At 39.4% G+C, this 16875-nt stretch overlaps 1 protein-coding gene across 6 annotated transcripts in view; it reads right to left on the bottom strand.

Annotated features, from left to right (window-relative positions):
• Positions 1-15: 15 nt before the first annotated feature.
• Positions 16-16875, bottom strand: part of WRN (WRN RecQ like helicase) — a 42163-nt gene continuing 25303 nt past the window's right edge. For 5 of the 6 annotated variants that reach the window (XM_085221821.1, XM_085221822.1, XM_085221824.1 and 2 more), the window contains 14 exons: positions 16366-16507; positions 13078-13248; positions 12907-13001; positions 11534-11609; positions 11285-11358; positions 9679-9757; positions 9286-9398; positions 8285-8399; positions 7048-7173; positions 5247-5409; positions 3960-4174; positions 2671-2742; positions 1829-1963; positions 16-357 (listed from right to left, as the gene is read on the bottom strand). In XM_085221821.1, the coding sequence (XP_085077947.1) occupies positions 235-357; positions 1829-1963; positions 2671-2742; positions 3960-4174; positions 5247-5409; positions 7048-7173; positions 8285-8399; positions 9286-9398; positions 9679-9757; positions 11285-11358; positions 11534-11609; positions 12907-13001; positions 13078-13248; positions 16366-16507 (1699 nt within the window). In that variant the 3' untranslated portion in view covers positions 16-234. The remainder of the gene's footprint in view (positions 358-1828; positions 1964-2670; positions 2743-3959; positions 4175-5246; positions 5410-7047; positions 7174-8284; positions 8400-9285; positions 9399-9678; positions 9758-11284; positions 11359-11533; positions 11610-12906; positions 13002-13077; positions 13249-16365; positions 16508-16875) is intronic. The other variant, XM_085221823.1, reaches the window with a different exon arrangement.

Here is a 16875-nt window from a genome sequence, read left to right as displayed (position 1 = left end):
GGCGTACGCAGTGGCTGCTGGAGGCAGCTGCCTCGGATTGGTTTAATGACGGATTTCACACAGTGAAAAAAAGCACAGAATTGGTTTTCAGTTCAGATGCCTCTCGCAACGGAGGAAGAAAAAAAAAAAAAAAAAAAAAGGATCAGGCATCACTGCTTCGTGTAAAAGAGCCGCTGTTGTAATACAGTCAACATTTGTACACGTTTTAGAAAACACTTCTTAAAAAACTAATCTTCAGTTGAAGATCCCTCTTCTTGTATCTGCTTTGGGCTTCTTGGTATGAGGCACAGGGAGAACAGGGGCTGCTGAGGCTCCAAACCACGCAGGCACCTTCCTCTTACCTGGCAGCTGGGAGGTCTGCAAAGAGAAAAAGGGAAATGAAAAAAACAAAAAACATTTCTATATTCAGTTGTAACTTACGGCTCTGTACCTCAAACAGTGGTTGTCAGGAGACACCCATCAACTTAATGAAGGCAGTGGAAGACCTGTGTCTCCTTCAATCGCAGGGATTTTTTCAAGCAGCTGCCTGTATAAATGAGCAAGTGGCAGGGAAACATCAGGCCTGCCATAAAGCACTGGCACTCCTCTGCCAGTGTTATCCTCAGGAATTGTACTGTAACATAACAAAAAAATTCTGTCAAAAGAGCAAACAAGTTCTTTTGTGTGACACCAAGGGCGAAGGCCAACTGCTCTGCTGATGTGTTACCAGGCTGAGGTACCCAAGTGTCAGCTACCTTCCCTGATGACTACTGAAGCCCACCTATGATGCCACAGGTGCTTGCCCCTCACCCTCTCACCAGAAAGGGCATCAGCTCTCCAGACCATGCTGTGCTCTTTGCAACTCCACAGTGCATCTTTCAATGGATGCCACAGAAACAAAGCGTGAATTCCAGTAAGAGCACACAGCCATGAGATAAATGGGTTTCCACTCTCCATTCAGCCACCAGTTTTTAAATGATGGAGGGATTGATTTCTGTTGAGATGTTCATCTCTTGGGAAGGACTTGCATCAGGACTGATCTACAGCCAGAAGAGAGACTGCTGAAGAGCCAATAGCAAAAGATACGTAAATCAAAGCTCCCAGCACAAGCTCAGGTGGAGTAGGAAGTGTGCACAAACCATTACACTGATTCCCTTTGTTCCTGGTTCAGAAAAATGGACTTGACTCATGTTCTGAAAGCTCTCCGAGGCTATCAATAGTAAATAATGTTCCACTACATTCAGTGGTTCAGGTAACATAGCTGCTGTGTTGTTTAATAATTATACCTACCTACAAACTTAGTAAAGGACAGGGATAAACTAACCAGAATAACGGATTTGCAAACACAAAACATGATGCAGACATCAATTTCCAGTTTGAGGCTGGGAAGTTGAGACATGCTGTACAGCAAGTGATGCTGGTCAGAGCCATACAAGCAACCTTTAGAGAAATGCAGTGTCTGTGCTCATACAGCTTGTTTACATGAACACCACTGCAGAAATCCTTGGTGTGAAGAGCAGCAATCAAACACAACCTTGGAGAAGGACTCGAATGTTCCCTTGAGGTGTTTGGAAGCACCTGCCACTAGAGGGCTGCCAAGATCCACTAGGGAAAAATTTCCTAAAGCAGGGTGCTTTCTATAGAAGCAGTGTATTGATGCTCATCAAGGGCAAGACAAGAGACATGTTGTTCTGCATCAAGCACGTTACCATGAAAAACTGGCTGACAATTCAGGGTAAGGGTTTATGCACAAGAAAGAGCTCAAACAGAAGCTGGATTTTGCTTTAAGATCAACACTGAAATCACCACCTCTTTGCTCTGCTCCTGGCAGAGCTACTGGCAACCTCACCTTTGGCTGAGTGTCAACAAACAGTTCTTTGTCAGTACTGAGGGCGGTTTGGTTCCTGGAGGCCAACTGAATGGGCTCTGCGTGGTCTGCTGTACCCCTGTTACCTGGCTGGGCATCATCTGTGCTCCAGGAGGCCTTTGCATAGGACAGTAACAAAGGAGGTTGTTACATCTATCACAGTATTAGAGCACAAACTAGATTTTTTCTAAGTAAATTAGTCTGATTATAAAAAGGAGTTCCAACACCTCTCCTTAGCAATATTCCTAGCTATTTCTTATCCATTTCACCAAAATCAAATCAGAGCAAATGAGATGCATTCATTATAAATAAAGGAACTAAAATTTTCACTTAGGCCTTTTTTTTTTTTTTTTTTTCTTTTTTTTTTCTTTTTTCTTTTTTCCCTCCTCTGGAGAAGAAGAATATACCCTCTGTCCCAGTGGCTCCAATAATTCAAAATACTTATTTGCATGTCACCACTGCTGTATTTTCCAGGCTGGATATGGCTCTGGGCAGCCTGCTGTGGTCAGGGTTGGCAACCCTGCTCACAGCAGAGAGTGAAACTAGATGACATTTGAGATCCTTTTCAGCTGTGGCCATTCTATGATTCTATGATTTTCAGACATGTTTTTCAAGCCAAGGTGATAGCCAAAAATGACATTATTAAGATCTATTAACCTGTGATTGTTACATCATGCCTCTGCGTTACTGATGGAAACAAGTTAAGCTAAGATTTTTGTATTAACTACACATCTCTGATTCATTATTTCAATCTCACTTAGAAAACCATTAATGGCTAATGGCTACTGCATGACTTATTATATTAAGAACACCTTAATATTTACCGAAGCCAAGGGCACCACTTGTGGATGGTTTTTTTCATCCATTTCTTTCAGTGTAGGATTGGTCAAATTATCCTATCAAATGAACAACATAATGTTAAAGAAAAAAAGAAAAAACATCCATTGCAATTTTCAAAAACTGTTTGCTACAAGGAATTATTAGAGTGAGGATTCTTCTGAGAAATGAAGTCTATTATGATTAGTTTTCTGATATTTGCAGTCTGTTCATTTGTACAACATTAACTTGATCTCTATTAGTATGTCCCTGTTACCAGTTCCAGCAGCTATCACTAGCAGGAAGAGAAAAAAAAGTTATCACAGCTCATACAATTGAACTGCCAGGTCAACTTTGGGAAACAAAATAAACATGCTCAGACACTTATTGTAGAAACAAAACAGTACTCAGGGAGGCAAGAAACAATCAATTTGGCAAGGCATGAAACATTATCTTTGCCCCGAGTTAAAGAAACCATCCCAAACCTCTGTAAGGAACAGACATCAAGTCCTTGTGCATGCAGGCAGCAAAAGGATTTACAGTTTGCAATTTCATTTTACCAATCCCACTTAAAGCAACTCAGAGGGCAGCCTTTTGTATCAAGTGTTCAACTGCAAATTGTGAAGACACTGAGAGGCAAGCATGGGGCTGGAAAGTCAAGCCTAACCTTTTTAAACTGCAGTAGCAAGCTCAGTATTTCCCTCCCAGTGACTCAGACTTATAGTATGACACTTTTCTTGTTATTACAGCTACATCCAGTGGCCTGAGCAAGAGAGGCACTCTTGAATGTCTTAGAACTTTCTAGACAGAAAGGGATTCAGTTTTCCTACATTAGGTTGGTGATGAGATACCAATAAAGGCAGAACATGGACTGTCTATAAATGGTCCAGCTTACACAGAGCTTTCATACCAGGCAGAAATTTCAATTTCATATTCTTCCATTATTTCAGCTACTCAAAACTCCTGGATTTTACAGAGAATCTTTTACATTCACTTCCTGAATGGCTGGACAATAGCAGAAGATGAACATCCCTACTCTGAGCCCATTATTAAGTTGCAGTTACAATGGTATACAGCAGCAGGACTGACCAGGGGCTGATTTTTTTGCTAGGTCAGCACTTCAGAAGAGGAACCTCTTGGTCAAATCTCAGAGGAGCAAACGACTTATTCAGAGCTGAGGAAAAAGTAGACTGGGATGCTAAGCAATACTGCGTACAGCAACAACAAACAGCATTTGGCCTGCTTCTAAAAAGACAAAACATTTTCACAAAACCAGTTTTATAGGATTTTTACTAACCTTTCTTACACTCCACAAAGCTTTGCCCCTACTTGTCTGGTCTGCTCCTGTCTTTTCCTGCTGTCCGCCTGACAACACCAGCATCCTTTTGGCACCTGAACCATACTTAGATTTATAGCCATCCTTTTTCTCCAACAATGCAATAGCCATCTGGATGAGATACAGTTCGATATTTGCTGGAACAAGTTTTCTAATGGCTTGAATTTTGGTGGTGTCTTGGAAAAACAAAATATAAATACAGTTTAATTTTTATTTTTTTTATTATTATTTTTTTTTTTTAACTGCCCTGCCTCAAATTGACTATTTTCTTATATTGTAAAATACATCAGTTGTTTCTCAGGAAAGGATGAATTAAGGCAAGCCAAGTCTAGAAGTTCCATAAGAAGCTACATCACGAGTTCATGGGATCAGTTCCCAACTCATTCACAGAAACACATCATCTCACATCATACATCATAATCACCCTAACTCTAACCAGCCTCTCCTGTCAACCATTTTCTCTTGAGATGAAGGTTATATACATAGGTTGAATAGCCTCTCATCTTCTGCTGTGCTGGAAAGAGAACTTGCACAGCAGTATGTTTAAGAAAGTAAAGCTGAGAGAGTCCGGTTGGGCCTGTAACTACTGCGAAAAGGACACATCAATCTGCCATGGGACAGGAGAACTGCAAGTGGCAAGTGAGAAGAATTCTGCAAACTTAAGTAGTTCAACTCCAAGGATGAGACTGAACTTTCAGTGCCTCATGTGCAGAGCCACAAATCTTTATGTGGTTGCTTCCAGCTTCTGAACTAGCCCATGGTACCAGATAACGGGGTTAAGATGAAGAGCTATATTTCCTGCACTGTCCTGCTTCCTCCTCATAAACATGCAATTTGCAGACGAGCTTCACTGCAGAAATTTTACAGCTCTGCTTCAGCATATTGTCCATGAGCCAGTACATATGGAAAGATTCTGCCAGACCGATTTCTTAGCTTGCCTTTCAACTCAGTAAATAAATACACTTTTAAGAATGGTGCCTGGATCTTTTCCAGCACAATACAGTCAAATGGAAGGACCTGTGGAGCGCTACCTTCTTTTGATCTTTAATCAAGCCTGATTGCCCCATTCTGAAACCAACTTGAAAGGCAAGCAACAACTGTCTTTGCAGTACTCTGCCTTGCTATAGCCACAAGTCTTCAAAAAAATGATAGGTGCAACCTAAAGCAGTAGCAGAGCTGTGATCATTTTCATTCCCTTCATTAGCACGTCACTACCATGAGAAGCTTCAGACGGGCTGTGATGCTCACCTGAGTCAATAGGAGGATTACGGATAATATCAGAAATGATCTGTTGAACTTCAGGAGTCAAACCTGCTCGCTCCAGATTGACAGGATAGCCAGCTTTCACCGCTTGGAACAAGTGAGTGCCAACCTCAGTAAGAGGAAGAGATCTGGTCTCACTGATAGTCCTCTAGGAAAATAAAGGAAGAGAAAATTAAGGTATTTCAGACACTTCTGCTACAACTGAAAGCCTGGCAAGTTCCTGTACCCCAAAAATCAACCAGGAATACCAGCATATAGCTAGCTGTGCAACAACTCTCCAACTCACGAACACTTCATTTCTTCTAATATTTCTCAAATTTATTTTCCAGCTCACAAAGAGCATATTTCTCTCAAGATTAATACTTTTCTTAGCACAAGCACAATGAGACCTTAGACTACTTCAGACAAAAACAGACTCTTGTCAGGAATGGTGCTGTGTGACCACCTTCAGCCTGCTTTATAGCACACGTTCCTATGCCACAACTAAACACTGTCCACTTTCCACCCTCAATAGAAGCTGAATCCCAGCAAATTCTACTACAAAAGAAATGGATGCTTTTTGTCTCATAGTTGAGCATCAACACAGCTCCTGTTTCGTGAGGTACTTCCTTGACAAAGTCTCAGATGTTTCCTGCTAAGTAGCTGTGATGCACTTGACCTGCTAGTTGTCCACACGATTAACAGTGCCAGAGAAGAACATGCTTAACAGTACCTAAACAAATTCCCATTTCAAGTTTGTTCAATAAATTATCTGGAAATACTTGCACTGAAGAGAAAGATCTGAAACTTACCCCATCTAAACTTTCATTTTTCAAGGAGAGATTTCAAACTGGTTACTTCTCTGCCTTCAAAGACCAGGTTTCATGTTTTTAATGATTTCTCCAGGGATAATACACAAACCGTGTATAAAATTGAGGATTAATGGAAGCAGAGTACCAATTTACCCATCCAATAACTATACAATTGCTTCTTGTTAATTAGCCCTTGCGTGCACTTTAAGCTAGCAATTACCTAGGTAATTATAGACAGGTATTATCCATACTCTTGAAAAGGACAAAATAAAATTCAAAACTACTACAATTTTCTACTGCAGAATTAAAAAGCAGTAAAGGACACTACATCAAGTGACTCATGGTGCTCATCTTTACAGGGCACATGGTAGGATATCGGTTTAGCCACAGGCCCCATAGCACTCGAACAACTTAGGTGCAACTTGACCTTAGCTTTTCTTCACATCAAGAAACACTTTAGAAACCTTTAGAAGGGCTGAATGAGAAAGCCACACTGACACATAGTCTTACTGTTTTGCACTGAATCTCCGTGTGACCTTCACTTTGCATCATTACAGTCTAACACATGGACATGGCACAGGCAGAGGAACAGGGATTTGCTATCTAAAGATGCAACAGTTAGTGATGTTTATCAGCCTTAAGGACATGACTGGATAGAGCCCCATGCTTTGTGTATTTTCACCACAGGCTTCCTGGTCAGGAAATTTTTCTAAATGCCCTTACTGTGTGAAGACAAAGATACAGTGCTAGATAGAACTAAAACCCATAGCAGAAAAGCACATTGCCCAAAACTACTAAAACGTGCCAATAAAATAATGGCAGAAATTATGCCCCATGTCCTGCCAAAAGATACCACTTTGGTGTTTTACAGCTACCCCTCCCAACACTGGCAGAGGACTTAAGGGAACACATGTGCAAATCCCCTACATATTTAGGTAAAATATCACCACTGTTAGTTTTCAAAGAGGAAGAGACCACCATAAGGAGGAGCTTACCAGGGAGAGATTTTTCTCTTGGAACAGGACATAGGTGACATGCTCTGAGGGAGATAGAGCTTTAGTGTTCTTCCAAGGAGATGTCTCTTTCTGATCTGTAGATTCAGGTTTGGGAAATATGTCCGTCTGAGTGAGAGCAAGAGGAGTAAAAGGATTATATCTCAGTAACAACTAATGAATCAACCTCCCATTATCCAAAGTAGTAACAGAAATGGAGTCATTCATCACCCTGCAGACTGTTTTTGACCACAAAAAAAGCAAAGAGAATCAGGATGTGTACTCATATATTTCCATCTTAATAAAACAAGTATGAGACTGCCCCAATGAACTCGAGAGGAAAAAGCCAAAGAACAGCATGTCAGCACAAAACTTAGTGTTCATTACACATGTAAAATTATGCCATCAGAACAAACTATGGTATTCCATCTGTTGTTTTTGTACTGGAAATTCCTCCGTGTATTTTCAACTTCAGCTTAACAAACATTTCTTGAAAAACAGGAATGGTTTCTATCCCCATACCTAGGTACATGAGCTTTCTCTTAAAGAGAAATATGACTTGATGTTTAATGCAGTGAGGAATTACCTCAATCATGAGGGAAGTAGTATTACTGCTCTACTTGCTTTCTAGACATTCTAATCCCAGTATCCACAGATTTACATGGGAATTCAGCCTCTTAAACTGCTGCACATCACCTCCAATCCTATGCTCCACAGTCCCTCTCTGGTGTTATCTCTTACTATTATGAGGGCAAGACTGATGAGGAGCTACTTAATAGGAAATCTCAAAAGTTTATCAACAGTGTTGATCAAAGTCAGACATTGGACTTGTACTAATCTGCTGAATAAAAGCTTACAGAAACAAAGATGAGTCCTTCCATCAAAATCTACTGAAGCAATAACCTGGTGGGGGCCATTTCCTATACCATTTGTCTCCAAGCCCCTATCACAATTAACTAGTTTCAAGCTATTAATAATATGGTACCATCAATCTGGTTAGACAGGTGGTCTTTATAAGTATGCCTAACGACACCAATCCGTAACATCAGCCAGGTCCTGATGTCATTACTATGGAGCACATTTGGATTTGAATGGCCTATACATAAGCAAGGTTGCCCTGCCTGGATGGGAAAACTGTGTTAAGGATAAACACTGAAGGAGAAATCCAACAGCTACAAAAAAAAAATTATGATCCTTAGGGCTCCTGCATGCTAGAAGACACTTAAAAAGTAAACCATACCTGCAAACCATTTGCTTGGCAGAAATCCTTAATCTCAGCCAGGAGAAGGCCCAACATTGTCGATTTGGCTTCAGATACACCATCAATTCTCTTCACATTTTCAACAGTTGTAGGCCTGGTCCAGGATAAATAATGAAAGGCATGGATATATCCTGTACTGATGCTTTGAATCCTGAAGTGTCTCAATGATACGCACTTGGACTACAGACTTATCAGTCACTGCTTGAAAATTTTATTCATGTACTATCATCTCTGGTATTAAATTCTCTGCCTGCACTTCGGTATCTTGAAGCTTGATTACAGCAAACATTTCAAATACACTACTTAATACTTCAGTGTGTGTTAACCGCATTTATTATTCATTTGCTATTCCCTCCTGAAAGCATGTAAGTCTAGAGATATTCCGTGAAAGAACTTACACATTCCAAGTACTCCTCTTATCTAATGCTGCACAGAGCTCAGAAAGGCTCTTCAGATGCATTAAATACTGATCTACCCTGTGATACCCTCTCTTACAATGAAAGAATTTTTTTTTTTCCTCAGTAGTTGAGAGCAACACTAAATTTTTATTATTCTTCTGTGCTACACACCTATCCATGTAAGAGACAGTTCCTGACCTGTATCAAGAGTTATCGTATGGGCATAGTAAAGTAAGTAGAACACACTGAAGAGAAGTTGGAAAGGGAAAAATTGGAGAACACGCACTTTTTCCTCCTTGACCGTCAAGCTGACAGGAAGTTTGGTTACAGAGATGCATGCAAAGCTGGCATTTTATTTAAAAAACAAACAACACTAGAATGAAGACAAGTCTGATATATACAGCTTTCTAACTTACATTAGAAAGTACTCTACAAGGGTTCTAGACAAATTAAATTGATCAGGAAAAATGCTACTCCTTTACAAATGAGACATGCTACCCAACAAAATCAGAAAGAAAACATGACTTGGCTTGTGATTTTTTTTTCCTGAGTTTTTCTAGTATGTATGTATGCTGGCTTTACCTTGTTCGGGCCATCTCCACCAAGATCTTATTGGTTGCCAAGACAGCAGGAGGAATTACCTTCTCATTAGCTACCTTCTGTCTAGCAGTCAGCAACTTGCCATAGAGAGCAGTCTGTGAAGAACAGCCAAATTCTCATAAAGAAGCTTTAAATCAAGCATGTAGAAATGATTCAAATATGAGCTGAAAAATTATAGCTTCTCTAATCTTTCCACTAATACACAAAAAACCCTGCAACCCTTTAAGAACTTAACATTTAAATTCTCTTTCAGGACTCCTACTCGTAACATCTTTGTAATGTCAAAGAGCTGCCCGAGACAGCTGCTCCAATACAGTACAACTGTGCTCTAAGGTTGACTGCAGTTCACAGATATCCTCTCTTCCCAAGACTTACCTCTAGTTTATTTTCTTGGGATGAAACAACAGATACTCGGGACCTCAAAGGAGATTTCACTGGTGAGCACTCTGTGGGACTGATGAAAGTTACGTATATAAGTCAGCACTTGTGTCTGATCAATTTATTCACAAACTTTGTATAACACTCAAGTGAGCAGCAGCTCTACTTGTTTTGCTTTTTTTCTTGTATTTTGAGGGTTTTTTTTTGCCTGCTATTTAACAGTGTAGTCAGATTGTGGCCAGCATCTCATGCTAGTAGCAGCACTGATACAGGACTTGAGCTGGTTGGAGCAGAATTAGTAATATCACATAGCCGAATTCATGAAAACTCCTCTGTGAGTGGTCCTATAACTTAAAAATAGCCTCTTGCTATAAAAAAAAAACCTCAGATAAACACTGCCATTTTGTGAACAAACCACCCATATCACTACCTGCATCTGGATGGTTGTACTGTTAGAAAGTGTACTCTTAGAAGCACTTGTCCATTCATGTTATTCTGGCAGCATCCAAAAGGGACATCTTGCATTTCTACCCGTAGCCAGTAATAGCCAGTAACATGGATTTTTGCCCAAAAGAGCTAATCTCTTTAAAAGCATCAGTGACAAAGGCACAGCTGCTGTGCTGTAAGCAGTTAGCTGATGCTACCTCTAGGCATGTCTGCATAGAAAGAACATAACAGCAGCCAGCCTACAGGCTCACGTGCTTAGGAAATTTTACCTCTAATTAGGCTGCCATCATTATACAGCAATAACCACAGGCAGACAAACTAGAATAAGTATCTTCTACTTGTTTTGCTGAGCAAAGTGCAAAATAACTTGTTTTAGACTGCAGCTGTCCCTAAAATGGCTCTTCTCCATACAGCTACAGTGGCAATTTTCCAGCTTACATGACTTCTGGTTTTCCTGTCTTCTGCAAGCATCAGAATGCTTGTTGGAAAGAAGAATGGAATTTATCACAAATGCAAGATAGGTTTAAACCTGAAGCTACACATAGTCAGAGAGAACAAATTACTTTTTCTGCCCTTTGCACAAGCTTGTTTTATTTCTTTTGACCTCAAGAAACCCAGGCTTGTCTCAGTCTTCTCCAGATTAGCGCAAAAAGGCAGAAACCTAAACTTACATGTTCACTTATAATCACTGCAAGGGACATACATTCAGTTTTGCCATCTTTGAGATGCAGTCACAGCTTGCCAACTTTTTGGCTTAATTATATTTCACTGAAAACTATTATTCTTAATTCCTTATTTAAATCACAATTTAAAATCCATTCCAGTGTCAGCCATGACATAGAAACCATTGACTGGAGAAAAAAAAAAAAGAATGGCCACATTAAAAGTACCCAATATAAAGCTGCAGTTACTCCATTTTTATCAAAGTTTTCTTATTTTTTTTTTCCTACTGGATTTGAAGCCAGTTATAAAGTTTGCACTTTTACAGTTAGTAAAACTTGCTCTACAAGTTTAAAATCATCTTTTTTTACTTTATTTTCTTTAAACACTAATTACTTACAATCAAACATTTTTACGGTCACTTCACGATGTAATATTTGTTTGAAGGACTGCATTACCAACAACATCTGTACTAATAATGCTTAGAAGAGCGCACCTGTTAATCATGGTATTGCTTTTTGGAAGAGTTCCAGCTTTTCTCTCATATGCAAACATTTCATATAAAGACATCTATAAAAAAAAAAACAGAAGAATGAGACAAATGTATGCTAATTGTACAGTATTTTCCAGAGATGCTGCTGTAAGCAGGAAAACATACATTTGTGACACCATGACAAACTTGCAAGACTTTTAATACAAACAAGGAAGGGCCAAAGAACGCAAGAGTAGTTGTACACATACAGACCTGCTTAACTGGTGACTGCTTGGTTCCTTTCATGTCTGGGGAGCGCTGCATTGAGACCACAGGTGAAGGTCTGCTGCTGTAATGAAACAGGATTCCTTTTTACTTGAGTTGACTGAATTATTTGTTAATTTTTTTTTAAATGGCCAGGTCGCTGTATACTTCACTAAGCAAACTGAGTAGAACTTTGTATAAGGCTACTTTGGGCAAATAACAATTTTATTTTATTTTTAAGTTATTAAATACACTTTTATTTATTTATTTATTTTAAACAGAGAACACTGAGGACCCCAAAGTTTGATGAAAATATAATAATGCTAAAAAGGAACATAAAATTTTGTCATACAGAAAAAAACAGGGATTTTTTTAAATGAGAAATCAAAGTTTTGTGACTAAATTGTCTTTATAAGAATAAATGATTTTTAAGATTCTTAATCTAGAGAAAACAAGTAACAACTTCCCAGTCTGCACTGAGTGCAATTTCTGCCACTTCCTATTTAGAAACAAACAAGGTATTTTTTCTTCTAGAAGACATGAAGACAGCAGCTAAAAAAGTCACAACAGAAAAAAAGGGAAGGCAAAAGAAAACTGGCAGTTTGAATTTACACTGCTGAAAAATAACTAATTACAATTGAGACATCTGAGAAGGTGTCCAGCACTGAAGTACTCTGTTCCAACTCCACTTATTACTATAGCAAAGCCTCCAGTTCTTCATCTTTCACTTCAAAAAGAGTTGGCCTGAGCTCATGTTTGTGAAGACAAACAGAGCACTGTTTATGAAGTACAGCTGGAAGTAGAACATAAAAGCAAAACTTCACCTGCCATTTCCTTGAAGTAATTTACTCTGGTGGCAAACCAGCTGACCACCACTTAAAAAAAGAAAGCCTTAACACTTTTGCAGATTTACTTACTAAGAGCTGAAAAAGTTAAGATTTCACAGAAGTAACTACACAGACAAACTTCACACGTTTGTGCTGAATCAATTCTTTTTGCAACACAGTCATGTAACACATGGACTGAGAATGTGAAGCAGAAAAGCTAAATTTTATGAAAATATAGGTCAAGTGCAAAACCGGGAAAACAAAGTCTTAGCTGCTCTAGTTAAAGACCAATTCAATTATGTAACTCAACAGCAAAAAAAAAAGTAAACCTTCCTCCAATATTTCCTGCCTTCAGCAGATCTTCCAATTTTTTTTTCTTTTTTTTTTTTTTTTTTCCCCCCCAGTACTATACTAGTACCAAAGGGAAAGCCTTGGCTGCTAAGTCCACTGCAGCAATCTCTTGTCCAATCTGTCACTTCCAGAACTAGTCCTCAGGGGCTGATAACCTAGATGATAAAAATAGAGTGCTTAAGAGGAAGCGTACGCTATAATTACCTTCTAGGAGTTCTCTGTAGGTTTAAGTCTTCACTGGACTGTAACAGAAGACTTGGATTTGAGGCAGATTCAGCTTTCAAAAGCCAATTTCTCCCCTGTAAGGAAAAGACAATATGGCTTGCTATAGATTAGTCAGAAGCCTTTGATGGGTAGACTCACACCAAGAAGTACCTTCTGGGTGAGCCCGCACGTTGTTGCAAACTTGCTACGCCCAGAGACTTCTCTGAGGAATCCTTCCATTATCAGCTGCTGGCTGAGCGATTTCCACCAGTTCTCTGTCCAGTCTTTTCCACTACCATACAGAGGGTGTTTCCGGTATCTGTCTGGCAGACGCTGAGAATTCTGAAATTGAGAGAATCCGTCAGTTTTCTCCAGCCCGTCTGGAAGGAAGTTCTCAATATATCCTGTAAGAATATCATGAGATATGAGGAACATGTCCCCAAGAACATAAACTTCTTAGAAGAACTTCTCTGCAAAGTCACAAGCCAAAAAAAATTTTCATTCACGTTTACACAGTAATCACAACAACCACATTTAATACAACTCAATGATGAGCATAAACCATGCTTATCACCTTGCTGAATGTCACTTGAGGAGTGATTTCACCTTTGCTAATGTAATCCATTTTTGTGCTTTGAAAACATTATGACTTCAAAAGACAAACTACACTGATATGACAAAACTGTAAAACTGTCTCTGCACATGGAGTAAGTTACAGGACAGGACAAGGGTGCAAAAACAACTACAAGCTGACTGCAAATGCATGCTCTACTGCTCCTCCTCTAATTCAGCTGCCTGTTACAATGTTTGCGCAGTCATTTCAACATTTCTTTTTGTTTGGAATGGTTGTTGGTATCACCATCTCTTATCAATCGTTGAGACTAGAAGCAAAAAAAAAACAAACCCACATCTAGGTCCTCTCTGATCCCCTAATCTCAAGGCCCAAAGGGACTGCAGAGAGCTTCAAGCCCCTTCCATACAACGAGAAACTTCTCACGAACCTGAAAAGTTCAGAGCATTTCTGAAACAAGGAACGAAGAGGGGCCCAAGTGATAAAAGGTAAAAGCATCTTAGAAGGAAATAAGTTTCAGTTTACCACTGGTATAAGAAAGCGGCAGGAAGACGTGCCTCAGACTGTCATTTGCCCATGTGCTGACCATCCCTACCATAGAGAGAGCCACATGGTCAAATATGCCTTGTTTTTAATTACAAAAACATGCATATACATATGCAGAACACGTGCTCTAGTATATACACAGGCTGCTCCAAAAGTAATGCCACCTATTTATTTCTATAGAAACTGCAACAAAGAACACTACAACACTTTCACAAAGCAAATTCTCAGCTATAAAATGCTATTTCTCAACATGGTCAGCACAGGGAGGCCTGCTGAGCTCCATCACGTCCTCAGGGCTCACAAGGAAGAGATGGACAAGGAAGTCCTGCTCAGCTCATGAGAAGCAGCAGGAAGAGGGTCTTGGTTCAGCTGTCAGCACCCAGGGAATGGCAGCCACATGGAAGGGGGACACAGCTTGCAGCACAATGGCACTTTGGCACCGAGTCCTGACTCTGAATTGAAGTCAGTCACCTCTCCAGGAGGCAGTAAAAACCAAGTTTTACAATCTCATGTCTAGACAGCCCTCATTCAACTCTTAAAATGAATTATTTGAAAGCATAGCAACATTCCTCTCAGTTCTGCAGTTACATTATTTACTCCAGTAGCTGCACATTTTCAGAATACGGGTTTAACTCTGAGAGCAAGTTCAACTATGGATATCTCTATAAAAGGAATCAAATGCAACACAGTAAACTTTTCAGCCATGTTCAGGATGAGCAACGTCACGTCATTTTGGCTTCTGACAGTCAGTCCTATGCCAAAACTACAATTTTAATTGTTCAGCCATTGGCAACCAATCACTAAGTCTATTATTAACAAAAAAAAAAAAAACATTGCTAACAGTTATAAATTCATATGTTGGCTGATAAAAGGAGCTCAGTTGTAAACATCCTGTTCTTCTTGGTTTAGCAGAGTTAGTGTATTATTTCTGTCAATGCAGCTCTAACTACGGGTTTCCCAGAGGACCTTGTTCACATTTATGGCCTGACTCAGCTTTCAAATATGAAGTGAAACATGGTCCCTCCCATGGTCTACCTGAAGTCTGTTGGAGGCCACCTGGACTTGATTGTTGTAAAAAGATACCATGAAGTTCTTAAAAAGCATCAGTTTTTCAGCACCTACATAAATTTTTGAAGCAATTTATCACTCATCTTCAGATAGAAACAGCATGTATAACTTGCAGTGATACCGGTGGATTATTTCACACATTTGTTCTAGAGAAGGAGAAATTGAAGCAAAAAGCAAAAAACCCACATTTTTTAAAGGTTATGTTAGCCCAGAGTAAAGTGTTCTCATAAGCAGTAACAATTTATTCCATATTAGAGTGCAAGCTTGGCATGATTAACAATTCTCTCAATAATGCCTAGCAAAAAAATTATTCAAACTACTTAAAGATCTATAATGACACTTGTGTGATAATTCGCAGATTTCTTACTAAATGCAAAGAAAGCATGACACCATTCACTAAGTGTTATCAAGTACTGCACGTGTTGTGTTTTTTGTTTTTTTTTTTTTTTTTTCCAGACTGCAAACATTTGAAGTGGTTTTGTTCTTACTCTTGTGTTTTCTCTCTGGTGCATTTCTCCTCAGTATTCCAAATGCACTGCATGTGAAGATAGGCATAAATCATTTACACTCATCATAATATGCTACTTCCTGTCTCAGCACTCCAAGTCAGACAGCATTACAAAGCCAGAACACAAGTCATCATCTTGTTTCTTCAAGTCAATGCACTACCAAGCAGAGATCTGTCTGTTCTAAGTTCTAGAAAGGCTATTCCTTTCAGGACAATGGAAATAATGAGTTTTCACTGAGAAATCACTTAATTGCCTCTGCAAACACAGACTTGCCATAGAGAATGTAAGAGCTCAAGATTTTCAGAAAGAGCTTCAGAACCTCTGTCAGTACTTGGGTTAATATACAACTGTTGATAACAAAGTAACCCACAAAACATGCACAGGTAACACATGTCTAAGCTGAGATCTTGGCCCATGTAACAGGCTGAGTATTGCACCTTCTAGAAAAGCAGAGCTAAGAGAAGAGCAGCTCAATGGCAGTAGCCGTTCCTTTGTTGTACCTACATGAAGGTTAAGTACAGCATGCTTAGGAGATTCACTCTATTTACTGACATTGCATTTAAAGGCAACAATCTAGTTTGTTGCATGAGAAGTGCTGCTGAAGAGCTTCAGGAAATCTATCCTAACTCTCCAGTTACATAGCTCTCTAAGAAAAAGGTACTAAAATACACACGCGTATGAATGTATTGTCTATCAATAAAGAGGGCAGGACATCATAATGATCCCTCTTCTCTCAGAGGGCAAACAATTTTTAATATCACTTACAGAACCTCGGAGAAACAAAATGGGAACTCTAGTTCCAAACTTCTCTTCCAGGGCGCTTACTGCAGAAAGCAGCTGATATGCTTGCTTTCCAAAGTCTTGTAAACCACCTTCTGAATCACTGGAGGTTGCCAAACAAGAGGTTCTGAAAGGCAGAAAGAAAACTAAACTTAAGCAGAAACAAACCAAGCCTCCTCTTTGTCAAGCACTGTCTACTAAGTAGTAACCGAATAAAATACACATCTTGAGTTACATTTAAAGGCATCATTAATTGCTTATATAAGTGTAAAGAACTAGAACTGAAAGTATGAGACCAAGCAAGATCAATGTCATGTGTGATTAAGACAGCTGCACAGCCAAACACTAAACAGTTCTTCATGATACTTGCTATGACAGAATGTCAGCTCACCCATCTTCTGGTTTTAGTATTTGAATATATGGACAGTCTTTGGTATAAAACTTGCTTTTGTTTGTTTGTTTTAGCTGCATATAATAGCCAAGAGGTTGCTTCTT

This window comes from Meleagris gallopavo, chromosome 4 (assembly GCF_905368555.1).
Source record: "Meleagris gallopavo chromosome 4, MGAL_WU_HG_1.1, whole genome shotgun sequence".
Classification (NCBI taxonomy): Eukaryota; Metazoa; Chordata; class Aves; order Galliformes; family Phasianidae; genus Meleagris; species Meleagris gallopavo.
The sequence above is the reverse complement of the archived record's forward strand: the minus strand, read 5'-3'. Positions and strand labels throughout refer to the sequence as shown.